General features: G+C 35.7%; 1 protein-coding gene across 1 annotated transcript; it reads left to right on the top strand.

Moving 5' to 3' along the window:
* The first annotated feature begins 4,935 nt into the window (after positions 1 to 4,935).
* On the top strand, positions 4,936 to 23,086 carry LOC121427545. The gene is made up of 5 exons (XM_041623992.1): positions 4,936 to 5,104; positions 9,908 to 10,069; positions 11,622 to 11,765; positions 17,086 to 17,193; positions 22,603 to 23,086. The coding sequence occupies exons 1-5, from the start codon at positions 5,078 to 5,080 to the stop codon at positions 22,837 to 22,839; spliced, it is 678 nt and encodes a 225-aa protein (XP_041479926.1). The 5' UTR covers positions 4,936 to 5,077; the 3' UTR covers positions 22,840 to 23,086.
* Positions 23,087 to 27,997: the final 4,911 nt, after the last annotated feature.

Genomic DNA, 27,997 nt, shown 5'->3' on the forward strand with positions numbered 1-27,997 from the left:
ATCGTCATTTGCTTAAATGGATCTGTACCAATGTTAAAATGTAGAAAAACCTTCAGGATATTACAAATGTATACTTTTACAGGATTTTTTCAAAGTGTAAATTTTTTTGATACGCACTGTATATGTATACTGTATATAGCCTACATGTATATATGGGCCTCATCAATCTAAGGAAAATAAGATTTTTGACAGAATGTCCATTTTTGTAAAGCTCGCAGAAATCTCTGCGCAGAAATGCTCGTTTTTACGCTGTGTAAAGGGGAAAGGGCGAAATCAAACTTACCCTGCGAAACATTTCTCATACATTTTCTTTGCACTTTTAGTTAATTGAAATAAAACGGATACATTTGATAAGAGCGGTGTTGGCTCAGTCGGTAACGCGTCTGCCCGTCGAACCAAAGATCGTGGGTTCGTGTCTATGGAAGCAGGAAAGCGTCAAAAACATGGATATACGTCGTGTCGTAATTCAATTTACGACGTAAATAATTACGTCGTGTAGCAATTCGAATTAGCCTACTACACGACGTAAACTAATTTAATGTCATGACGTTAAATGAATTAGTGTCGCTACATCAAATAATTAAGGTTTAGTAATTCGAATTACTATACACGACGTAAATAATTACGTAGTGTAGTAATTCCAATTACTACACTACCTAAAGAATTACGTCGTGTAGTAAATAATTACTACACGACGTAATTCCGAATTACTGCTCAACGATTTAACGTCATGACGTTAAATGAATTAGTGTAGTGACGTTAAATCAACCAATGAGACCGTTCGTTATATGATCGCAATGCGAAGAGCTGAGACTACAGAGTTCCTCGTCACTTCATGTACAGAGAGAGCGGCAGTCAGGAGTGAAATCCGAACATGCTTTTGCAGTCGCGTTGTTTATGATAGTTTTTTTTTTAAAAATAAATTATTAACTAAATGAATAGAATGACAGACAAAATCAAAATAAACAGATACTTATAATGGAAAGACAAATTGAAGTTTGATGGATTGATACACTTAAAAGCTGCCGAAAGATAGATATAGAAGACTGATAAATAGATATATAGAGACAAGATAGACAGATATATAGATAGATAGATAGAAATAGAGAGAGAGGTGGATAGATAGATAGAAAGAGAGAGAAAGAGGGAGAGATGGATGGATAGATAGATAAATAGAGAGAGGGGGAGAGACAGAGAGGTCGATATATAGAGGGAGAGGGGGAGAGAGAGAAAGAGAGAGAGAGAAGGATAGATAGATCTAGATAGAGAGAGAGAGAGAGGGAGAGATGTTGTAGATAGAAATATGGACGGACAAAGAGAAAGAGAGAAAAAAGACAGACAGAATGATGCTAGAGAGGGAGAGAGATAGAGAATTTGAAAGACAGATAGATGTTAGATAGATAGAAAGATAAAGAATGAGAGAGACAGAGAAGATATGCAAATTAACAGATAGATAGATACATAGATAGATAGATAGATAGATAGAGAGAAATAGCTAGAGAAAGACAGACAGATGGATAGATAGATGAAAGATAGATAGATAAAGAGGGAGAGAGACAAAGAATGTTAACAAATCAACAGATAGATAAGTTTAAAAAATAGATAGAGAGAATAAGAGAAAGACAGACAGATGGATAGATAGATAGATAGATAGAGAGAGAGAGATATTAAATAGATAATTAAAGAATGAGAGAGACAGAGAAGATTATTAACAAATTAACAGATAGATCGATAGATACTCTAGTTAAAAAATAGATAAATAGATAGAGAGAAATAGAGAAAGACAGACAGACAGATGGATGGATAGATAGAGAATTTGAGATAGATAAATGTTAGATAAAGAATGAGAGAGACAGAGAAGATTATTAGATAGATAGATAGATACTGCAGTTACATAGATATAGAATTTGAGAGAGAGAAAGACAGACATCAGCAAATCGGCAAGGCAAATGATCAAGGCAAACATTCGTATTGAACCTGGAAAGTATAAGCTCAGTTGCATTTGCAAGTACGGTATGTTATGCGGATAACTTCGGTGCGGACTTTGGATCGCGCGCCCAGCTGATAATGTAAACAAACGTAGACTTAGACTCTTCACTAGTCGCTTTTTGGCTACTTTTCCGGAAAATGCCTTCGCCAGGGTGTAAAACGGAAACAGGCACCCCGGCCGTGCGGGAGGTTGACCGTGATAGAGAGCCGTCGACGATCGACAGCGCATGGATAGAACTTGATGACTGAGGGTCACGATATGAACGAGCATTGATACTGGAAAGTGCCATATCGAACGCGCAATTAAAACAAAAAATGAAATTAGTTAGCAAAAAACACATTTATTACAAAGATCTGCTCAGAATCGATATAAGAAAGCAAAAAAAACTTAGAACTTACTCATGATATGATATATCATGGAAAAATCACACCAATTCTTTTTTACATCACTAAAATCAAGAATATTTTTACTCGTCCGACCGTCCGGAATTATGATATAATTTGTCCACTGGCGTAAATCCCGGGGGGATGGGGGGATATATCCCCCCACTTTTCGAGGAGGGGGGATGGCCTGTACAAACATCCCCCCACTTTTTACGAAAGAAATGAAAAAAAAATCACAAGAGATAGTTGCTTTTTTGATAAAAATTCTTCCTAAAAGGCACCGCTTAACAAATAAAACAATTTTATTGAATCATAAAATGCAAATAAAGAGCCAGTTCACCATTCCCAAACGAAATACTTATGTCCTTATTATAACATTGAAGAGAAACCCTCGTTTCTTCCAATTCATCAATGTTGGGGTCTTTGGGAAGGGATTAAGATGGAAAGTCAATTTTTTTATGTAATCTCTAATAAAACCATTGAACCATCATGGGGTAAGAAAAATAATAATATTGGAGGGGTATTTGCCATATGGACATACAGTGGCGTAACTACGGGGGGCACATACCCCCCCCTCTCCATCGGCTGACCCCAAAAAAGGGGAAAAGGAGAAAAGAGGGAGAAAGGAAGAGAAACGTAGTGGGAAAGAAGAAAATATTATTCATTATAATGTTATATTATATTATAATTATGTTATGTTACATTACATATAAAAAACATTTTTATCATAACTTTATGAAACACAATTTGCCCAGGGCCTACGTCTTCATTGTTCCTGGTGCTCGCATTGTCTGTTTAACGAGATAGGCCGATATAATCCTGAAGTACTAAAACATTCCGTTTTCAAGTCATTATAAACCAAATATATTTCCTAGCACTTGAGTTATCATTATTTTATGTAGTGACATATGCTTCTTTTACATGACTCAAAAAGTGATTGCCCCATGTTAAGGTCTTCGTATATATGAAACATTTCCTGTCCGTGATTACGTTCGCATTAGTGGATTGGTGAGATATGTCTGCTCTTCATGAATTCCTAAAATCAGTCCTTAAAATGTTCCTTCTGATGATCTGAATATCAAAAAAATTCAGCTCGCGCTTCGGGCTCGCATCATTTGGTTAATGAAATACCTATATGGCCCTAGTTAATTCCTACAAAGAAACCTTAGAATGCTCCACTTCAGGTCTAAATTGTCTAAATTTTCAGCACGCGCTTCGCGCTCGCAATATTAGATTAGTGAGATGCGTATGATAATCATGATTGCAATGACTACAAAAAGTGTTTCATGTGTTCAGATGTAATTCTAATAAAATCAGCAAGCGCTTTGCACTCGCATTAGATGACTATGGTGAGATATGCATACTCTTAATGGATTCCTAAAATATATTCCTTATAATCTCGCTGTTTGGGGTCAAAATATGCGAAATTTTCATTTAGCAAGACAGGTACCTATCGTGATTATAATGTCCCTTTTTAGGTGTGAATTTAAAAAAAATTCAGCTCGAGCTTCGCGCTCGCATTATTTGATCAGTGAGATACATATCCGTTTAATGACATTGTCCTTAAAATTTCTAATTTAGGTCAGTATAACTGTCAAATGAGCGCCCTTCGCGCGCTCACTCAGTGATTCAAAAATTTTGCTGGTGCCCCAACAATGCCGTGACCCACGGTACACCACTGTGGACATATCAATGACAATTCCTTGCATATCTAAATACATGATTGCAAAAAATGCCAAAATATTTTAGCCATCCCCCCACCCATCAACACGGATTTACGCCAGTGAATTTGTCACGCACGAATATAATTGTTTTTCGCGGAGGGGTATGCGGCAAGTGCGAGGCAAAGAAAACGATTGAAAAATATCAAATGATTTCATCATATTCATAATTTTCAGAATATTTGGAATAGCAAGTGATAATTTTTATTGATTGTATTTCCTCTAGTTGTCATTTTTAAAGCACTGAAATAAAGGTGTCCGGCAATATGATACACTGCCATATGATGGCAAAATTTCGACTTTCTTAATCTCCCGTTCTGTATCATCTAATCAAATACAATGCTCTCTTTCTTTAACTTTTTATTCAATAGTACCACCCACCTTTTGGCGCAGTCACATTTCCCCTACAGCGGCTGTACGGCGAATAAAACACAGACGCTTTAACAGTATTTGTACAGCTTGTGGTTATAATAAAAACATAGGGAAAATGTGAATGGGGCATTATTCATTAGCGTTATGCATTAGAAAGCTCAATTATGTAATCGATGTAATACATGGTTGCCCAAATATGATATGGCTGAAAATTATCGAAGCCTTCACCCCATTCCTTTAACTCCCATATTTCAAATTGTTAGGCCTAAATTAATTACCCGGAATTACTTGAATATTTGACACTTTAATATTGCAAATGAGAATGAAAATGAAATATTCGACTAGCGTTTGAATTCATCACTTTCTGTTGCTTTTGTTGAGTCGATTTTCCACTTGAAGCGAAACCAGCGCCCCTTTGTGTTTATGATGTCAAGTTTAGAGTGGGTGAAATCAGTCAACCCTTCTTGCATAAATAACCGCGAAAAATACTACAGAAAACATTATCGGATCAGGAACTAAACCAGTCATCATACCTCGTCGCCTTATTAATTTCAAAGAAGTTTGGACTTTTTCTTCAAATCCATTTGTATTGCCAGCGCAGAAAGAGATTAATGGAAAAGGAGATGGATTCTTCATCGGTAATATCGAATTTCTCTTTTATTATTATTTATTATTATTATTGTTATTATCATTTGTTTGGCGTCACCTGTGCCTGGGAGGCGAAAAGCGAACTGAATCGCTATGACCCGCAAGTCTTTCCTCCCGATATAACTGATTTGGGGGTAATGCAGGTGGACCATTTCACCAGGGTTTCCCCCTACTCTTATACGAATAGTGCAGTGGGTTCCTAACGTGCAAAGGTGGTGACTGTCCTCTACACGGGGCCTCCATTTAACGTCCTATCCGAGGGACGGTGTGTTTTCCATTGTAACATAGCCTGCATCTATGAAACATGGGAGACACGTTTACACACAACGCACTGGCTTCAGTCATCCGTCATTCATTGCAGAATCACTGTTGCTTTGATGTCGTTTTTCTCAAAATTCGTTGATAGAAATTGATTGAAGTAAATTTGATTTCTTTTTTTGGTTCCAATGTTTCTAACATACAAAAATAATCGTGTTTGTTTATTTCTTTATCATTCGTGAAATTTTCATTCAGATACTCATGACTTTAGTATTTTTCTTGTTTCTGATATAATCATAGATATTTTCTAAACATATTTTTTAACCGTATTTGAAAAGGGTAGCTCATAATTGAGAGTATAAACAATTCATGTGAAATTCAGGACATGGGTGCGATTCCCTGCTGAGTTACGTAACTTTCTATCTTCTATAGACAGTTACGTAAGTAGGAAAAGGGTACGATGAAGATAATTAGTTGGACTTGGAATTAATATTTCAAATGTAGAATCTGTTGTAGGTATATTAAATGGGGTATCAATCTCATTTCTTGTCTCCTTGTTATTATACGCCTAAAAAGAAGAGGATATTACGTATATATGTTAGTTTTTGTAGGAGAAGAATATAGGGTGCAGTATAGATCACTTTTCTTGAATACATAAGAAATAACATCCGGAAGTTACCTAACGGATTGAGGAAATATGAACAAGATAAAGGTCATTATCAGGAAGCCAATGAGAGATGGGGTGGCTCAGATCACAAGGAAGCCACATCCCGTGGTGAATGAAGGGGGTTCGGTATTAGGGTTGGTAGAGGATATCTGCCAGAGGAAATACATGGAGGAATTAGATCATAAGGAAGCCACATCCCTTGGCATACGAAGGAGGTTGGGTTAGTCGGTTACACTTCGTAATTCCGAAGGTTCTTTATTCCGAAAGCTCGTCATTCCGATAATGACACGTAAATTGCCTATACCTCGATGTTCGTTAATCCGAAAACGAACTATGGTTCGTTAATCCGAACATTTGTGGCGTTAATCCGAAACACCGTTACTGTTCAATTGTTATGAGGATGGGAAGGCAAGGGTGGCCGAACGAATTTTCGTTTGGGGGCAAAGCCAAAAATGAAACTCATACGCCAAAATGGGCACTTTGGTGATATTTTCAACTTCAACGTGAAGTCATTGTGTGTTTATAGTAATTAAGTAGAGAAAAGCATTTTTTAGGCGACTTCTGATTATCAAAAGATGTATATTTAGGCATTATTTTTTCGCGAGAGAGTATAATGAGCGAGTGGTTTGGTAAAAAAATTCAAAGCTGAAGTCAATTATTTTTAAATGGCATTATTGCGAGGTATGTGAATCACAAGCTAAAACTTTAGGTCATTTCAATAAGAAATGAAAACAAAATCTGAGCAGGTTTCTGCTGTCATCAAAAAGATGTGCATCTAACTAAAGAATAAACACGAGCTTAAATATACTGACCAGAAAATGAACCTGTTAAGGACTGCATTTAGTGACCTCTTTAGGATACATATTTCACCAATCGAATAATTGAGAGTGCGAAGCACGAACTGAAAATTTGTAATATTCCAGCCTGAAAACTAATCTAAAATGTATACTTTAAAAAGAGTATTTCATTTTGAAAAAGGGCACATTTCATTTCGAAAAAAGGGCACTTTTTCCTACGAGGATGTTTTTTTTTTTTTTTGGGGGGGGTGGGCACTCACCCCCCCGTTCCACCACCCCTTGTTTCAACAATTAAACAATGCGAGTACGATTTAACTTTGCATTCCGACCTAAAATTGACATTCTGAGCAGTTTTCGTAATCACGAACGGGATAAGTAAATAAGTAACAATTGATTCGAGCGCGACGCGCGAGCGGAAAATAAAAAGAGATTTCAGACCTGAGAAAGGGTTACTCTATTAATGTCTTGTGAATCATGAAAAAGATGGGTAATTGGCTATACACATACACACACACATAGGCCTACTGTTCGGTGGATACGAATTGAAATGCATTCCATTTTTAAATTCCACAAGGATTATAATAAAAAAAAGAACATTAAATGTTAAACTGTTATCATTTTTATCGTCATTAACATTGTCAACACTAGGTAACGATCAATAAAATTTTATTAACATTCATATTCTTTTACCATTTTTAATTATGATCATCGTTTGGATTATTATGTTCATCATTAGTATTATTTTCATTTTTATTACCAGCAGATGCTGTTATTATTTATTAAAAATGACAACCCCTCCAATACAAATCCTATTATCTGGACGTTAATCTCACGCGACCAACACACTTAACCCCCTGTATCATTAAACCATTTGCTTAGGCAGCAATTGCTCAGATAAAATCGAAATGAAGCCTATGCTTGATACGGGCACCTATTCCTAATTCAATGCATGCTTTGGCCACAACTATTATTGCATAATATCGTGTTTTCTAGTAATAACAACACCGTTTTTGTTACCAAAATGAATTAATTTCATTTTCTGAAATACGAACCTTATCTAATTTTCGGATTAACGAACCTTATTTCGTTTTTTTGGATTAACGAACCTTCGGAATAACGAACCTCATTTCGTTTTCGGATTGACGAACCTTCGGAATTACGAACCTCATTTCGTTTTCGGACTGACGAACCTTCGGAATTATGAACCTTATTTCGTTTTCGGACTGACGAACCTTCGGAATTATCAATCTCATTTCGTTTTCGGACTGACGAACCTTCGGAATAATGAACCTCATTTCGTTTTCGGACTAACGAACCTTCGGAATTACGAACCTTATATCGTTTTCGGATTAAGGAACCTTCGGAATTACGAACCTTCGGAATATCCGAACCTTCGGAATAACGAAGCTTCGGAATTACGAATGTAGGCGGGGTTAATCCATACAGTGTTGCTGCTATAAATGGCAGTCATGAACAACATCTCATGTCATGTCATATGTCATGTCATGTCATACCGAGGTTTTACCTGACTGATTAGAAAGCACGAATGCCTGTGAGCAAGCAACCAGGGGACCGACGGCTTAAGGTCCTCTCCGAGGGACCTGGTAATGAGGATAAATGCCTTACCAAAGGGGACTAGCGCACCACTTGGGAATCGAACCCGGGTCACCGGAATCCAAAACCCCCGCTCTACCGACTGAGCTATCGCGCCTCCTTGCAAAAATGTATTTTATATCAATAAATATCATTTAATTAAAGTATAAAACAGTTCTCAACAAACAATGTAGATTTCAAATCAGTAGGTATCTAATGTAACTGCTCCAGAAGTACATCTTCATAATTACTCTCCTGGAACTTGTCAACAGGGACAAAGGACAAATTTGAACATGATCATACACAACTTTACTATTTGTACAAAGTTTAATGTGCATAATAATGTGCACTAATTATCGCTCTTTTCAGCCCCTTCCATTTCTTTTTCATCCTCCTCGTCTTCCTGGTATTGAAATAGGACATCAAATTTTGTTGGTCTAGCCAACACCCGTTCAATTGCTTTCCGAATATCCATGCCATTCTCCAATCTTTCCTAAATGATATCAGACAGAATGTCCTGATTGGTGTCATCCTATTCAAGATACATGTTATGTCGCAAGAAGTAAGAGTAGTGGTTGAAGAAGATTCGTTTGACTGCCCATAAAATTTTTGTGTGAGCATTCTCTCGAGCTTCTTCCTCACTCATACCCCTTGAGATATATTTACGTATTTTTCATTTCTCATCTGTTGCTGCTAGTGCTTGTTTGAACCATTCTTGGTAAGCCAAGTTGACTTCTGGATCTCCATTGTCTTCATCGCTTTCTGATTCAGGCATTTCAGAATCATCCTCTTGGATGGTGTCATCATAACTGGATTCTCCATTCTCAGATCCAGTCTCATTTGGTTCCTCATCGGTTTCCATTTCTCGATGCGCAGTTTGTTTGTGCCTCTTCACATCAAATCTGCGACTATACGTCTTGTCGCACAGGGAACAAGCGAAGCAGTTTGAGAGAGCATTCATGTTAACTTGGAGTCGTTTAGCTTGCAAATGAAAATGTAACAATGGCATCACCACTTTATATTGCTTCGACATGTTGACCACAATTGTCGAACTATGACGTCATTACGTCGCAATGTTTCATGACATCACCGTTAGACGCCTTAACGCCGCATTCGCTTTGCCATAACGCCGTCAAAGCGGAGCAATTTAGGCCCACGCCGCAATCTTTAAATTTCATAAGATTATGAATTTATGCATAATATGACAATTGAAATTGCGGCGTATATTATAATATGACAACTGACAATTGAAATTGCGGCGTAGGCCTACACTGCTCCGCTTTGACGGCGTTATGGCGAAGCGAATGCGGCGTTAAGGTGGCGTTACGGCGTCTGATAGTTGCTCACATTTCCTCAATCCGTTATGTAACTTCCACCGGGTGTTATTTATTATGTATTTCAAGATGCACCCTATGTTCTTCATGCATGTCTCCCTTATTCCGTTTACATTATCAAAATTGATTATTCTTTAAAACCAGGTCAAGATTCGTGCTGTAGCATCGATTATTGTTGCTATCATTATCGCCATTGGCGTAATCATCTCAGCGGTCATCCTTTCTCGTGGAGATTATGGGGGTATGGCGAATCAGTGCATAACAGTTGGAGGGAGAGATCAAGAGAAAGCAATGGAAAGCAGTATGGTAAGTCTCAAAGGGGGGGATATGTTTTTAAAGTATAGTGGGAAAGGGAAGACAGAAAACAGAGTAAACAAGAAAGTCGGCGAGGTCCGGGTCATGAACCTCATAATTTAATTGCCCCCCAGAATTTACTGACCCCGTCATGTACGTCTCCATAATACCCTAATAGTTGATGTAAGACATGACCCATGCGATTTACAGATAAAAATAAGAATTCAATTCAATTCAATTCATTTATTTTCTCTTTCAATCTTTTTACATTTGCAAAGAATAATAATAATAAAAGCTTGGAGCATCATAGACGACCACCATGAGTATGGAGTGCTTGTATAGACTGTCATGTAAAACCGAAGGTACTGTCACATCAGCTAAATGTCATGAAATTTCAAACGTCACTTTCATTATAATAATATTCACTATCCTTTTCGATAAATAGTAAATATTAACATATTTACATATTCCAAAGAATATGGCTGCAATAAAGGTCAAAATGTAACGTAACCACATTTCCTGTCTCTTGCGTTAAAAAATTGTTCTCCCAATTTTTTTTTACCAATAATGTTTGCCCCACTATTGCACAAAACTCGAACACATTCTTTATTTTAATACCTCAGATAGAGGCAACTCTAAATTTAAGATTTTGTCATTTTATGCTGTCCAATGTATTGAGCAATCAAAACACTTTGGCGCATACAACAAATCGAAATATTTTTTTACTTAAAAATTGTTCGTAAAACTTAACTTGTCTAAACATGATGTACACATGAGTTATGCATGGAATACATAAATACATATTTTCTTCATATTTCTATTGTCAAACAAATGATTTTAGGGGCGTCGACTGGTTTGAGCATGATGAGATGCACAACCTGGGGAACTTAAGTGGTATGGGGATGCACATTTTGGGATGGTGGAACTTAAGTTTGGAAAATGAGCTGTAGAAAGCAGACGAAGGGGTGCAAATTTCATTTTACTTGCCAGCGAACTCCTCTGCCTCAGCGGTAGAGTGTATACGTGCACCCCTGGCCAGCCCTTGGATTTCTATGTCGACTCTATATTATACAACCTCTATTTGTGTTTTATATGAGATATTCGTGTTTTTATGTAATATTGAATCATGATTGACGATATTTTGTTTTCGTATATTTTCTTTATATCCTCTCTCTTTATCCTTTATTTGCTCCCTATCTCTCTCTTTCCTCTCTCTCACTTACACAGTCTCTATTTCTTTGTCTCTTTCTCCGACCCTGCATGCTTATCCCTCTTTTTGATTATTTATGCCATAAGATATTTACTGAAAGTACACTTCAGTTTTGATGAAATACTGTTATTATGTTTTTGTTTATTTGCTTGTGTTCCTCAAATCGTATATTTGTTTTGTATAATTTTGTATATTTGTTTTGTATTACTTTCGAGCAAGAATATTGGCAGATGTCCATGTTGTAATAAATTCATTGATTCAATGATGATTATTCATAGCTTGTAGAAGTCAATGTTCCTTTAAATGTAACGAGATTAACCATGGAATTTTTGCACTTCTTTCCCCCTTTTTAAGGCAATGAACATAGAAATGATGGATAGTGGCAGGGAGGTTGGCAAACAGATGATGCGATACAACTACGACTCTAATACAATTCTTGTAGAAACGGCTAATATCAGTGGTTTCAGTCGGGCTAACGTCGTCATCGACTATGACAGGGTAAGGAGAAAGAGGGAAAGAGAGAGAAAGAGGAGGGGGAGGGAGAGGGGGGCTTGGACCATATGTGTACAGCCCAGCGCACACCAATATCCGTTGCGAATTGAATTTCAAAGAAAGAGTATTAGCTTTTAATTTGAACATTGCAACATCTAATACCTAATTCACGCTGTCACGACTTTGTACCACGATTATTGGTGACTTAATCGTGGAGTAATCGTATCAGGTCATATCAGATCAGTCCTTATAATCGTATTGATCATATCAGGTCATATCAGATCAGTCATTACAATCGTATTGATCATATCAGGTCATATCAGATCAGTCATTACAATCGTTTTGATCGTATCAGGTCATATCAGATCAGTCATTACAATCGTATTGATCGTATCAGGTCATATCAGATCAGTCATTACAATCGTTTTGATCGTATCAGGTCATATCAGATCAGTCATTACAATCGTATTGATCGTATCAGGTCATATCAGATCAGTCATTACAATCGTTTTGATCGTATCAGGTCATATCAGATCAGTCATTACAATCGTTTTGATCATATCAGGTCATATCAGATCAGTCATTACAATCGTTTTGATCGTATCAGTTCATATCAGATCAGTCATTACAATCGTTTTGATCGTATCAGGTCATATCAGATCAGTCATTACAATCGTATTGATCGTATCAGTTCATATCAGATCAGTCTTTGCAATCGTATTGATCGTATCAGTTCATATCAGATCAGTCTTTGCAATCGTATTGATCGTATCAGTTCATATCAGATCAGTCCTTGCAATCGTATTGATCGTATCAGTTCATATCAGATCAGTCCTTGCAATCGTATTGATCGTATCAGTTCATATCAGATCAGTCCTTGCAATCGTATTGATCGTATCAGTTCATATCAGATCAGTCCTTGCAATCGTATTGATCGTATCAGTTCATATCAGATCAGTCATTACAAACGTATTGATCGTATCAGTTCATATCAGATCAGTCCTTGCAATCGTATTGATCGTATCAGTTCATATCAGATCAGTCCTTGCAATCGTATTGATCGTATCAGTTCATATCAGATCAGTCCTTGCAATCGTATTGATCGTATCAGGTCATATCAGATCAATCTTTGCAATCATATTGATCGTATCAGTTCATATCAGATCAATCTTTGCAATCGTATTGATCGTATCAGTTCATATCAGATCAGTCATTACAATCGTATTGATCGTATCAGTTCATATCAGATCAGTCCTTGCAATCGTATTGATCGTATCAGGTCATATCAGATCAGTCCTTGCAATCGTATTGATCGTATCAGTTCATATCAGATCAGTCCTTGCAATCGTATTGATCGTATCAGTTCATATCAGATCAGTCATTACAAACGTATTGATCGTATCAGTTCATATCAGATCAGTCCTTGCAATCGTATTGATCGTATCAGTTCATATCAGATCAGTCCTTGCAATCGTATTGATCGTATCAGTTCATATCAGATCAGTCCTTGCAATCGTATTGATCGTATCAGGTCATATCAGATCAATCTTTGCAATCATATTGATCGTATCAGTTCATATCAGATCAATCTTTGCAATCGTATTGATCGTATCAGTTCATATCAGATCAGTCATTACAATCGTATTGATCGTATCAGTTCATATCAGATCAGTCTTTGCAATCGTATTGATCGTATCAGGTCATATCAGATCAGTCCTTGCAATCGTATTGATCGTATCAGTTCATATCAGATCAGTCCTTGCAATCGTATTGATCGTATCAGTTCATATCAGATCAGTCCTTGCAATCGTATTGATCGTATCAGTTCATATCAGATCAGTCCTTGCAATCGTATTGATCGTATCAGGTCATATCAGATCAATCTTTGCAATCGTATTGATCGTATCAGGTCATATCAGATCAATCTTTGCAATCATATTGATCGTATCAGTTCATATCAGATCAGTCATTACAATCGTTTTGATCGTATCAGGTCATATCAGATCAGTCTTTGCCATCGTATTGATCGTATCAGGGGGGGGGGGGCTCATGGGATGGGAGATACTCATATACATTTATTCTTTCCGTTTGCGTAGTTGTTGTTACGTCTTTGTTTTATTATTTGCTTTAGCTGCATACATAAAATGTTGATATGTATTTTTGTATGATTTCGGATTATGTCTCTCTTCTGATACAATTTGCCTGCTACGTTTATTGGTTCCATGACATTTGCTCCGGCGACAATTGCTCTGATGGAGAATCTGCACATTAAGCGAAACATAAAACATAACCTCTAAAACTAAATAAACCCTAATCATAATATTTACATCATTCTGAACCAAAAACTCTATTACAATCCTAACCCTAAGCCTTCTAAGATATTAAGACCGGAGCAATTGTCGCAGGACCAAATGTCGTGTCACCATGTTAGTTACACTGTTACTTAAAGGGATGGTCCAGGCTGAAAGTATTTACAGCTTAATGAATAGAGTAGAATTCACTGAGCAAAATGCCGAAAATTTCGTCAAAATCGGACAACAAATAGCGAAGTTATTGAATTTTAAAGTTTAGTAATATTTTGTAAAAACGGTCGTCATGAATATTCATTAGGTGGGCTGATGATGTCACATCTCCACTTGTTCTTTTGTATTTTATTATGTGAAATTAGGTTTATTCAAATATTTTCCTCCAAGAACTAGAAAAATTGGATTGACAACTGATTTAGTGCATTGGATATTTATTGCTGCAACTTATTTCATTATAAGGGAGACATATTATTCACACAAGTATGAAATAATGAAAAAAATATGATTTTATGTAATAACATAAGAAAACGGAAAGTGGAGATGTGACATCATCAGCTCGCCTAATGAATATTCATGACGACTGTTTTCACAAAATATTGCTAAACTTTAAACTTCAATAACTTTATTATTTGTTATCCGATTTTGACGAAATTTTCAGCGCTTTGGTCACTGAATTCTACTCTATTCATTAAGCTATAAATATATTCAGCCTGGACCACCCCTTTAATTTGTGTATTGCACTGCTGCAATTATCATTTTGTTCTATATTTTCTTGATTATGTATGTATGACATTTATTTGAATGAATAATAAAGATAACTACAAAACAAAAAATATCAGATCAATCTTTGCAATCATATTGATCGTATCAGGTCATATCAGATCAATCTTTGCAATCGTATTGATCTTAGAAGAATTTTAACGGTTAAAAAAAAGAAATCGTGATCAGTTATACGAAATAAGGGCCAATCGCAGCGTTCGCATGAGAGTGGATCCATCCATCCATCCGTCCATCCGTCCATCCATCCGTCCATCCGTCCATCCATCCATCCGTCCATCCGTCCATCTATCCATCCATCCATCCATCCATCCATCCATCTATCCATCCATCCATCTATCCATCCATCCATCGATCCAAAGTCATTTGATAGGGCCTTTTCATTTCGGTGACAAAGCGCTTCGCACACACTACTCCAATATGATTTTGATTTTGCTTCGACCCAAATGCTTACAGCAAACTTAAATCATGATTTTAGTATTCATAGTATTAAATCGAATTTGACATTAGATACTTTTACTTTTTGTAACTTAAAATATGCGATTTGTTAAAAAAAAAATCGCGTCGTAGTCACATTGTGTAGTATGCGGCGGGCAGCGCAGCGAGCAATTATAGGTTTGAAAGTTTGAAAAGTTTAAAAGTTTATTGAGACTCAAGACCCTCTCGGGGTATCAGAGTACAATGAAAAGTTACAACATAACACTTTAAAATAATAATGGCAATAAAAAGAATGATAAAGATTATGATAGTAAAAACAGTAATAAGTATAACAAATGCGTTGCTTATAATAATAATAATAATAATAATAATAATAATAGTGATAATAATAATAATGATAAAAAAAATAATAATATTAATAATAAAAATACTGATAATAATCATCATCATCATCATGATAATGATAATAACAATAATAATGACAATAGTAATGATAGTAATAATTACAATGATTTAATAATGATAAATTATCATAAAATTATATAGCAATAGTACTATAGTATAAAAATCATATTATATACAAGGGGGAGAAATCAAAATCTGGCACACCCTGAAAACAAGGTTGTTGGTTTTTCCAAAAAAAAAAATAAAATAAAATACTAATACAGATAAAATGAATGCATGGATAACAAAAAAAATGCAATAACAAGATATGTAACATCAATGATTTAAATGAGATATAAAACAAGCACAAAATTTAGCCAAATTTGAAAGTACGGACCTTTTCTTGGTAGATTTGCATACAGATTTTCATGTAATAAGTTAGTATCTAATTTTTTCAAATTGATTTGCTTTTGGAAAGCATACTATCTTTAGTACCTTGTTGGTGTGGAATATCATGCTTGTAAATAAATTTGTGAATATTGTTCACTAAGATTGGCCTCATTTATCTGCTGGTCGCAGATTTTTATTTTTAAGAGAAAGCAAATTTGCAATGTTTCAGACTAGTAGAAGGATATTTCATTCAGTGATTGCAAGGTCTATTTTTAAGATATTAAGATTTATTATCAGGAAGTAAACGAATTTAATCTGTACACATCGCATTTCTTCTCAACAATGCACTTGAAGATTCGATTCCGAAAGTACAATTTGTTGATTAGCTAGAAATCATAATTGAACAAAAGCTTGATTCTAATTATCAATATTATACACAATAAGTGGAAGCTCGTTGTCAAAAGTACAGATGGTTGAATAGAACTAAATTCATTTTTATTGTCTCAGGACGATACCACACAAAATGTCCACACCAGTTATAATGATTGACAATATAAGGTTATAAATAAAATAAACTGATAACATGAATATATTTTTGTTGTCTCTCTCTACCTCTTCCTTCTCTTCATTTTCTTGTTTTTTTCTCCTCCTTATTCGTCTTCTACTTCTTCTTCTTCTTTTTCGTCTTTTTTTCTTCTTCTTCTTCTTTTTTTCCTTCTTCTTCTTCTTCTTTTTTTTCTTCTACTTCTTCTTTTTTTCTTCTACTTCTTCTTTTTTTTTCTTCTACTTCTTCTTCTTTTTTTTCTTCTTTTTCTTCTTCTTCTTCTTCTTCTTTTTTTCTTCTTCTTCTTCTTTTTTTCTTCTTCTACTTCTTCTTTTTTTTCCTTCTTCTTTTTCTTCTTCTTTTTCTTCTTCTTCTTCTTCATTTTCTTCTTCTTTTTCTTCTCCTTCTTTTTCTTCTTTTTCCTTTTCTTCTCCTTCTTTTTCTTCTTTTTCTTCTTCTTCTTCTTCTCCTTCTAATTTCTAAACAGGCCATAGTAATGATTGAAGTACAAGGTGTATGTTTGGCTTCATCACTGCATGGAGATATGATGAACATGGCAGATAGAATCACTGGTTATATGAGAACAGATCAAGAGGTAAGAATGGTTACATCCTTTTAAAACATTCATCTTTTTTAAACTAGCACTTAATACGAATTTCATTTATCAGCGCTTTAGAGATACATTATACCCAGGTCATCAAATTATGGCTTACCCACACACAATATCTGCACGTTCTCCACTCTCTAGGGACATTTAACACTCAGCATTTAAACATGATGTAGCAAAGTAGCATCTATGGCTGTAGTCGCCAATTGGCTCTTCAAATGCCAATAGAGTTGCCACCACCACCACCACCACCACCACTACTACTACTACTACTTCTACTACTACTACTACTACTACTACTACTACTACTACTACTACTACTACGTGTACTACTACTACTACTACTACTACTTCTTGTACTACTACAACTTCTACTACTACTACTACTACTACTACTACTACTACTACTACTACTACTACTACAACTTCTACTACTACAACTTCTACTACTACTACTACTACTACTACTATTATACTACTACTACTACTTCTACTACTCTTAGTACTACTTCACAGTAAAATGCTGTTTAAATTGTTATGCAACACACGCTGTTTATTATATGAATCTTACAGTGCTTGTTTTTAATAATTTAGATAACTATGTTTATTTCATTAAGGATTGAATATTAAAAATTAAGCTGTAGTAGTTGTAGTAGTAGCAGTTTAAGATTTTTTACATTTCTTAATACTGTTTCAACAACTATACTATAGGCACTTTTAACAGCCTTTTGACTATACACTATTATTACCAATCTCAATAAACATTGACCTAAGGGGCGCAGCCATGATGATGAAAGAAGTTGGGGGAAAATGGGAGGGAAAATAGAATAAAAAAGAGAGATCTTGGCACAAAGTAACACTGTAATACCACTATCATGATGAAATGTGAAAAAGAATGACTTCATTGGTTACCCCCCCCCCCTTTTTTTACCCCCACACAAATTGTGGTGAAACCCTTGCATGGGTCTCGATCACGGGGGTATATATCCTGATATATCAGATAGGGAGGTGGCCTATGTACTCTAATGGAACATTATGACAAGTATCATCATGAATAAGGAATGAGTACAAAATAGTCATGATCAGACTATTGGGGGCAGCAAGTGCAAATGCGCGATCGCCGAGTGTGACTTTTATTTTGTGAAAGGGGATCTGGAGCAATAATTTATCCCCGGGGGGCCACTTACATTGACGAGTGGATACCATGCGCGACCAAAAAAACACGTAAAAAGGATGTCCTTTTCACGATAGGGCACGTTACGTACGTAACGTGAAAAGGGTGTCAAAAACACAAAAATAATGAAAAAAGGGTATCTATTTCGCTAGGAAAATTACGTGTTTAGGATCGAATTTGCGGGGATGATAAATCAAAATTAAAATATCTTATAAAGGATGTCCTTTTTGCCCCAACACTACGTGTTTAGAGTCCTATTTGCGCTAGGTGTAGAAGGTGGGGTCGTACTAAACCAAATAAGGTAAAGCCGACAACCAAAGGACCCGTAACAATAAAACATTCCTGTACTTGTTGAGGGGTTCATTTCAGGGAATATTTGCCAAGAGCATCGATTTGTTTCCAATACTTGTTAAGGGTAGGGTTTGACACGCCAATACTTGTTAAGGGGTGCATTTTCAGAATATGGAAATTACGTGTTTAGGGTGCTTTTCGAGACCCCATGGTCGCGCATGGTATCCACTCGTGAATGGAAGTGGCCCCCCCGGGAATTTATCTTCGACTAGCTTCGACTATGTTTAAGTTTGAGTAATTCTGTTTTGTAATGTGGGGCTTGGCTGATTAATGATATATATGCAATTAAAAGAATTTTGAATAAAATTCTTTGACGCACAGGCAATCAGTGGAATTCTCTCGGAAGAGCTGTGGTATATCAATAAACATACAATCAGTTGCAGATAATGGATTGCCAGTGTAAGCAAAGTGCTTGAAAATATGACAAAACCAAACATATATTAATCATATTATGAGCGGAATGGATGACTACGAATTATCAAAGTATCAATTAAATAAAAAAAAATCCTGTAAAATTATACATTGGTATTATCCTTAAGATTTTCCACATGTTAACATTGGTACAGATCCATTTAAGCAAATGACGATATAACAGTCGAAAAATATTTCCGCTTGAGTGAGCACCACTTACTTTTGAAAAGTTAGCGAAAAATAATTTGCGCAGAACTTTGAAATAGTTATGCGAATAAAAGTAGACCTTAATCATGAAGAACACATGGAATTTAGCTAGTAAAATTGATTTGAAGATGTTGTTTACCTTTTTAAACTTGTTTCCTTGCCAAAAACACTTCGAAGTGTGCATTGTGCCCCACCCCACTCCCACACACCGAGGCCATCGTGACGATATTTGCTTGACGCTGAGCTGTGATTTACATGAAATGGCTTAGGCATGATTTTCATCTTGTTAATCAATGTCAAGCTTGGAAAAGGTGTAGAGAAACAAATATTAAATGTAAAAAGAAATGTAAACCCACTTTAAATAATAAAAATCATTAATAAAATGCTGGAGATGTCTGATATAAACTTGTGTTCAGATTCAGTATATCCTCAGATCCAGCTCGCACAAGAAAGAGTAAAATTGTGCTTACTAAGTGTTGAAATTTTAATTTGGTTGGCAAAATTGTTAAAAAATGCTTGAATTTATCCGTTTTACTTCAATTGACTAAACGTGCAAAGGAAAGAAAAATATTCCAGGATAGAGGCAAACTATCACATACTCGTTTATGTACAGTCTTTGAATACCGACAACTGTAATATTTTAGCATTTCTTTATGAAATCGATTCATTTTATTGTCCTTTCCAAAATCCAAATCTAAATCCAAATCCATAATTTATTGTTCGAAATAGACATGAAATGATATACTCCGAAAATTTGCTTTGCCCAATTGATCGTGGGCCCGGCAGCCACTGTGCAGCGCCAGATCGACGAGGCTCTATCCCTTTAATCGTTGAACGCCAAACAAGGTAGCAGCAACTCCCATCTTTTAACGTCTGTTGGTCTGACGCGACCGGGGTTTGAACCCCGACCTCCCGGTTGTGAGACGGACGCTCTACCGACTGAGCCAACACAGCGGTTCATAATAAGACTTAATATTTTTTGGATCCTGTAGACTGACCCAAATTGATTTTTTTAAATACAAATATAAATGTATCTTCGACGTGAGAATCAAAAGCTACATGTCGCATTTTTTTTTTTGGGGGGGATAAAGTTTGGTAAAACTTGATTGCAAATTTGAGTTTTTTTTACTCGAAAAGGAGCAAAATCCAAAACAGTTTTTTTCCCAAAGAAGCTAATTAAAGTTATGCATTTAATTTTTGGGTAACACGTTGTGGATAGAAGTTTGCACGATCAGTGCAAATTTTGATGAAAATTTTATAATAATTATTTTTGTAAATATTCTTGGATTGGATTTAGCTCCTTTTGGAATTAGATATCGAAAATTCACCGTCCTTAGAAAAGATATTTTTTTCCTTTTTGTAAATTTCAATGGATCAACATCAGAAAAGATGTGACATGCATTCTGGTAGCCATATTTATGTGTTTCGTGTTTGATTTCCAACAGAAAAATACTAAAAGTGGATTTAGCCCCTTTTGGAACAAAACTCTTCGAATGATGCCATGTCTGATTTACAATAATAATATAGGGTATTTATATTGCGCACATATGTTACCCGGCTAAGCTAAGCGTTCATAGCGCACACAGCTTTTTAAGGAATTACCTCCTACCGGTACCCATTTACCCCACGTGGGCTGAGTGCAGCACAATGCAGATCAGTTTCTTGCTGAAGGAAATTACGCCATGGCTGGGATTCGAACCCACGACCCTCTGTTTCAAATTCCGAAGACTAATCCACTGGGCCACAACGCTCCACAAAATATATATACCATGTTAATTCTTCTGATGCTATAATATTGGTTTTTGTCTCACCTGCGAAGCAAAGTGAGACTATAGGCGCCGCTTTTCCGAAGGCGACGGCGACGGCGACGGCGGCGGCGGCGGCGGCGGCGGCGGCGGCGGCGTCAACATCAAATCTTAACCTGAGGTTAAGTTTTTGAAATGACATCATAACTTAGAAAGTATATGGACCTAGTTAATAAAACTTGGCCATAAGGTTAATCAAGTATTACTGAACATCCTATTAGAGTTTCATGTCACATGACCAAGGTCAAAGGTCATTTAGGGTCAATGAACTTAGACCATGTTGGAGGAATCAATATCGAAATCTTAACCTGAGGTTAAGTTTTTGAAATGTCATCATAACTTAGAAAATATATGGACCTAGTTCATGAAACTTGGACATAAGGTTAATCAAGTATCAATGAACATCCTGCATGAGTTTCACATCACATGACCAAGGTCAAAGGTCATTTAGGGTCAATGAACTTTGGACGAATTGGGGATATCTGTTGAATTCCCATCATAACTTTGAAAGTTTATGGATCTGATTCATGAAACTTGGACATAATAGTAATCAAGCATCACTGAACATTTTGTGCAAGTTTCAGGTCACATGATCAAGGTCAAAGGTCATTTAGGGTCAATGAACTTTGGCCGATTTGGGGATATCTGTTGAATTCCCATCATAACTTTGAAAGTTTATGGATCTGATTCATGAAACTTGGACATAATAGTAATTAAGCATCACTGAACATTTTGTGCAAGTTTCAGGTCTCATGATTAAGGTCAAAGGTCATTTAGGGTCAATGAACTTTGGCCGAATCGGGGGTATCTGTTGAATTACCATCATAACTTTGAAAGTTTATTGGTCTAGTTCGTTAAACTTGGACATTAGAGTAATCAAGTATCACTGAACATCCTGTGCGTGTTTCAGGTCACATGTCCAAGGTCAAAGGTCAATGAACTTTAGCCGAATTGGGTGTATCTGTTGAATTACCATCATAACTTTGAAAGTTTATGGATCTGATTCATGAAACTTGTACATTAGAGTAATCAAGTATCACTGAACATCCTGTTCCAGTTTCAGGTCACATGATCAAGGTCAAAGGTCATGTAAGGTCAATGAACTTTGGCCATGTTGGGGTTTTTTGTTGAATAACCATCATATCTCTGTAAGTTTATTGGTCTAGTTCATAAAAAGAGGACATAAGAGTAACCATGTATCACTGAACATCTTGTGCGAGTTAGAGTAGTATGCAAAGTCAGCACTGCTGCTATATTGAACCGCGTGATGCAGGTGAGACGGCCAGAGGCATTCCACTTGTTATGTTCATAATATGTAGAATAAAGTCAACAAAAACAGCAACAACAACAAAACAACATCACATGAACACCGATCGACACCCAAACGCTCTTCCCATTATTATTATTATAAGTTTTATTTTCCATCACTTTTGTTCTATTCATTTACAGGTAATCGATATAGCTTCAGTACGCATCGTAAATCTAAACTATGAACGAATAGGTGTCATCCCAGCCGGTTACGTCACTCTTTCAAATGGACCAATCATACGAGGGTTATGTGCAGGAGATGAATCTTATTGGACCGAACAAACTGGAATGACTGACCAAGGCGGGCGGAAGAGACGATCGGCATCGGGTTCAGTACGAATATGCATATTTGGATTTTGCTTCAATATTTCCTTTTAGGCATTCAAGAGAGAAGGCCCACTGCACTGGGGAACTAAATAATAATATGTCTTTATTGTTGTGTATTACCATACTAACTATGTTATCATTGTAGCTTTTTCTTTTTTTGATATGCTTTGGGACCGGTCCACACACCATACTCCAAAAAACAAGGGTGTTAAGAATACAACACATGGTGTTCACCATGTTCACAGAGGACTACACCAAACCAGTGTTAGATTCATGTACACAGTTACCAAGTTACAATGATTGACTAAAACTAACTGATGACTCACTTTTTTTTATTTCTCTTGCTCTTCCTTCTCCTCCACTTCTTCTTGTTTAGTCAAATATCCAATGGTGTTATATTAACATATTCCGTTGTGACTTTAACCCCGGACTTTTACACTATTAATGTGTAAACTAGTGCATATTTAAAACCCGAGGGTCTGCTCCTCACAGAACGCTACAGATGTTCTTCTTAACACCAAATTGTGTAGTATCCAAAATTACAGCATCGGCCTTCATCATTGTAAAAGGGAAGGGTCACCCTGATGTTCGCGTTTATAGAAGCAGAAAAAAAAAATTAGTGAAGGTTATGAAGTTATGATTGTTATGTTAGCTCCTCTATATCTCATGCGATGTATAATTCCAAACAATGTCCTAAAAAGAATGAAGGTGATATTTATTTGTGTGGTGGATCATTTCATATCCCATTCTGTAAGAAAATCATTGTAGTCCTTTATATTCCATTCAATCTATACTACATGAAGCTGCTCGCATATGAGTAAAACAAAGTAATATTTTCATAACTCTGTTATTATTAGGTTTTTAAACAAACCTTCCCCTGATTTTTTGCTGTATATTAAAACCAAACTTATCAGGGTAAACTTCCCCTTTAAAGCCTATTTAATTATTGAAAATCATTCAATAGTGCATGTTACGAGCTATTCCACTGTACGAATCGTGTGTTTGCTGTGTGTGAACGATATAAACTATTTTTTGTTAGATTTAAGGCTTATTTTATATTCGTCTAATGCCTATTCCTCCTATTGCCAACTCGTCTACTATCATTACCTTCATACTATCCACAGGGTCTAATTCGTCCACTCACTATTTCGGCTAATAATCAGTTGGTCCAATAGCTTTGTTGGCGCGATTCGTGCTATAGTAGTTCTGACACTCGCCTTTCATACAGAGGGTCGTGGGTTCGAATCCTAGACATGGCGTGTTTACCTTCTGCAAGGAATTTATTCACACTGTGCAGCACTCAACCCAGGTGAGGTGAATGGGTACCCGGTAGGAAGAATTCCTTGAATGCCCTGAACGCCGGTGATGGTAGCTGAGCTAAAGCCGGGGTATATAGCAAGCGCTTTGTATCCTCAGGCAAAATCGCCATATAAATCCAGTTATTATTATCATTTGGGGTAATTGGACTAAGTGCTAATTGTGCAAAGTGAATGAAAATGAAATAGATATAAGAGCAAATGGTTATGAGACGAAATGTTTACAGAGGAAATGGTGATTAGGCGAATTGATGATTGGACCAAATAGTCATTGGACCAAATAGTTGTTGGACGAAATGTTGATATACGGAATGGCATTAGACTTAATGAAAGCAGAACATGTGATGAGTTGACGAGTTGGCAGTAGACGAATTGGCAATTTACCTGATGAATTTACTGGGTTTTTTTCATTAATATTCTTCTTCATTAGATGCCCAATAAAAAGAACTCTGCATTATATATTCTTGCTTATATAACACCACTTCTAACATGGAAATGAGTTGAATATCTTAATGATGTAATCTCTGTTTGTGACTTATTATCATCAAATTACTAAATTTACAATGTGAGTGCCAAAAGAGCTATTTTTAACCATAAAAATCGTTAGTGCCAAATTTCAATTCTAACGACTGAAAATGCAAATTTTGAATTCTATCGGCTAAAAATACCCAATTACTACTGTATTTTTTAAAATTTTTAAATGATACTTGAGTATAATTGACATTACTTACACTTTCCTAAAGATTTAGAGTGACTTTAATATCAATGTTATACCGTAGTTGTTGGTGTGTCGTGCTACTGTAAGTTTTAGTCTACTCAGTTCCTAAAGATGGTTTGAAAGTCGAACATTTCAAAATTAATCATGAATCTATGAATTTTCTTCATCACTTTGTATATTCATGGTATTATGTATATTGTCATGTAAATAGTCTAATATTATTACGCACAATGTTGCAGTAAAAAGTGTAACTACGCTACATACCATTGCACTTTATAAAGAGTAGTACAGTTAGGATTATTGAAAGTCATTTCGAAATTGACTTGTTCGATTTGGAAAAGAGGTTTCTCCATCTACTCCTTAAATTTTAATCTTAATTGGATGTGTTGTGTAGCCATAGATATGCAAAATATGCATTAATCATAACGAGAATCATTTTGATTTTGTGCCTGGAAATGAATTATGAAATTGCACCTTTTTGTGAAATATGAATCTTCTTCTATGGGATCCGTGTACTGTAAATAATGAATTGAGAGAAATGATTCCAAACTGTTAATGATATACCTGAATACGTGAACTGCACATAATCAAACCCACATTTACAGGTCAAGAAAAATGATGATTTGAATAAATAGAGAAAATCAAACTAGCAAAACGATACAAAATCGGATGTAAAATAAGAAAGTTATGCCATTATAAAGTTTCTCTTATTTTTCACAAACAGTTACATGCACATCTCAGTGACATGCAAAATGAGACAGTGATGTCCTTCACTCACTATTTCTTTTGTTTTTATTGTTTGAATTATACAATATTTCATTTTTTTATAGATTTGGCATAAGGACCAACTCGACTGAATCATATAGTATTAAAATAATGCTGATTTCACATGTTCAAGGAGGAATTAATCTTTGTTTCACTTGACAACGATAGGAAAATTAAAATACCTCATATTTCATAAAATACAAATAGTGAGTGGATGACGTCATCAGTCTCCTCATTTGCATACCGAACAGGATGTGCATAATAAATGTTTTGTGAAATTATGCGAAAATTTAAAATGTCATAACTTATCTTACATTCGATTTTAATGAAATTTTCAGTGTTATGCTCGTTGGATTTTTTTTTTCAAATCAACGTATGGCTAGGGTTGACTTATCCTAGAAGGGGAATTTTGTACATTTAGGACGCATCACGCATCGAAGGAGGTTTAAGAAAAGAAATAGTGATATGGATATTACTAAAAGAAAGCAGAACAGAAAGAATTGACCCCGGGTAATTGACATCATGAACAGATAAATCAATGGAGCTTCTGAAAACTGAATAAAACCCCAAAAGATAACAACTAACTTTAAAAACTATGACCAGTTCATTGGTTGTGATATTTATCAAAAGTTTTTGGGCGATTCTCTTCACGTCAATACTTGTGCACCCGACACGAGATGGCAGTGGGAATGATGAACAAACGGGCTATTTTGGAGGCTTTGAATAAGATTACAAATCTCGGACTTGCATATTTTTTAGAGTCTTGCCTCTATTTTAATTGAAAAGAATCTTTGAAAAATCTTTGTAATAGGCGAAACTCAATCCCACGTCCATGAACTCTACTGCACGATTAGCCTACTGATGGAACCACATCAATTCAGATTCAAATATATCAGGGGCCGTGGAACGGTTTTCAAAGTGGGGGGGGGGGGGGGAGGCTGACCATACACAAATTACAATAATTTTTAAGTTTTTATATACGGTTTGGAAAAAAGTGTGTGTGGGGGGGGGGGGGGCTTATCCTATCTTTATTTGGTGCCATGACTATTCATGAGGCGTAGTAAGACTAAATAAATCCTATTGTCATTCACACTGCCCTCTCGCGTTGGGTGAGCAAGTAATGACCACTTATCTTAATACTATTTTCAGATCAGTGGTAGTGATGAAAAAAAATCGCTGTTGGTCTCACGGGCCTATTAACATTGGGAACTTAGGCAACATAATTCGAGCCAAACCATTCTATTTTTCTTTATTTTGATATGGCTGACTGACAAAGTGCATGAATATGATTTTCCATCTATTACATATTATATTTTTGGTACTGAACTTCCTTTTTCCAAATTGGGAAGAAATATCAGCAAATTTGGAACTATATTTTGACTGGCCGAAGGATAAGGGCTATTTTATTGTTTCCTGTGATGACTTTGATCCCTCGATCAGGAGATTCCTTTATAAATGCCGATTTATTTCTAAAAAAAAATAGCCGGTCGATGGTTCCCTTTTCTGGTCAGATATGGATTATCATTATGTTCTATCCACTGGTAATAAACATTCGACCCCCGAATTTCATCCTTTTTTTTCGTGGATTTTTTATGAGTGCCATTTTAACACACGAGTCTATGGGAAATGTTTTAGGCCTGTGATACCTTTCATGTGTGTGTTGGGTGGACCCACTGATCTGAATACGATAATATACAGATCAGTGGGTGGACCCCGTGCCGACTGCCCTCTACCTCCCCGAATATTGTGCCAGTATGTGGAGAATATTTGTTAATATATAACATAGTAGAATATAATGTAGAGAATATCTGTTAATAGATAACATACTAGTATATAATGTAGAGAATATTTGTTGATAAATAACATGCTAGTATATAATGTAGAGAATATTTGTTAATAAATAATTTTTTGTCCATGATTGAAGGTATTGGAAATGTTAGTTTGGATCAGAATATGATCGAATCACTTACAGTCTTTTAAACGTGTTTTTATATTAAGAAAATATCCATTAATTTCAGTAGTATCAACCAATTAAAGTAACATTAGATTACAAAGAAATTTGGTTCATTTTGTTTGACTTCATTTGTCGTACCTGTTTTTTGTTTTACAGACTATTAAAACTACCAAACATATGGCATGAAATGGTAATATTAATATAATAATTATGCGCATTGTCATTCAAAAAATACAATTGTAGAATTAACTGAAAGTGATTCTGACCACTCGTACATCATTTCTTCAGTTTATAATTTAGCAGATTTTGAATAAAAAAAAGGAATTGAACGGTCACAAGACAATACATCATTCAGGTTATTTACAAATAAATTCTGTAAAAGAAAAGCACTGTGGTATTTTTCGTGGTATAAGAAAAAAACAAGAATTCATGTATCATTAAAAAAAACAGGCCGTA

The sequence above is a fragment of the Lytechinus variegatus genome, chromosome 14 (genome assembly GCF_018143015.1).
Source record: "Lytechinus variegatus isolate NC3 chromosome 14, Lvar_3.0, whole genome shotgun sequence".
Classification (NCBI taxonomy): domain Eukaryota; kingdom Metazoa; phylum Echinodermata; class Echinoidea; order Temnopleuroida; family Toxopneustidae; genus Lytechinus; species Lytechinus variegatus.

Excerpts from the sequence above, each read along its gene's own strand:
- LOC121427545 (XM_041623992.1), top strand. The coding sequence starts at position 5,078 with ATGGAAAAGGAGATGGATTCTTCATCG. Across the intron at positions 5,105-9,907 it reads AGGAGATGGATTCTTCATCG|GTCAAGATTCGTGCTGTAGC; the intron begins GTAATATCGAAT and ends CTTTAAAACCAG. Across the intron at positions 11,766-17,085 it reads TCGTCATCGACTATGACAGG|GCCATAGTAATGATTGAAGT; the intron begins GTAAGGAGAAAG and ends ATTTCTAAACAG.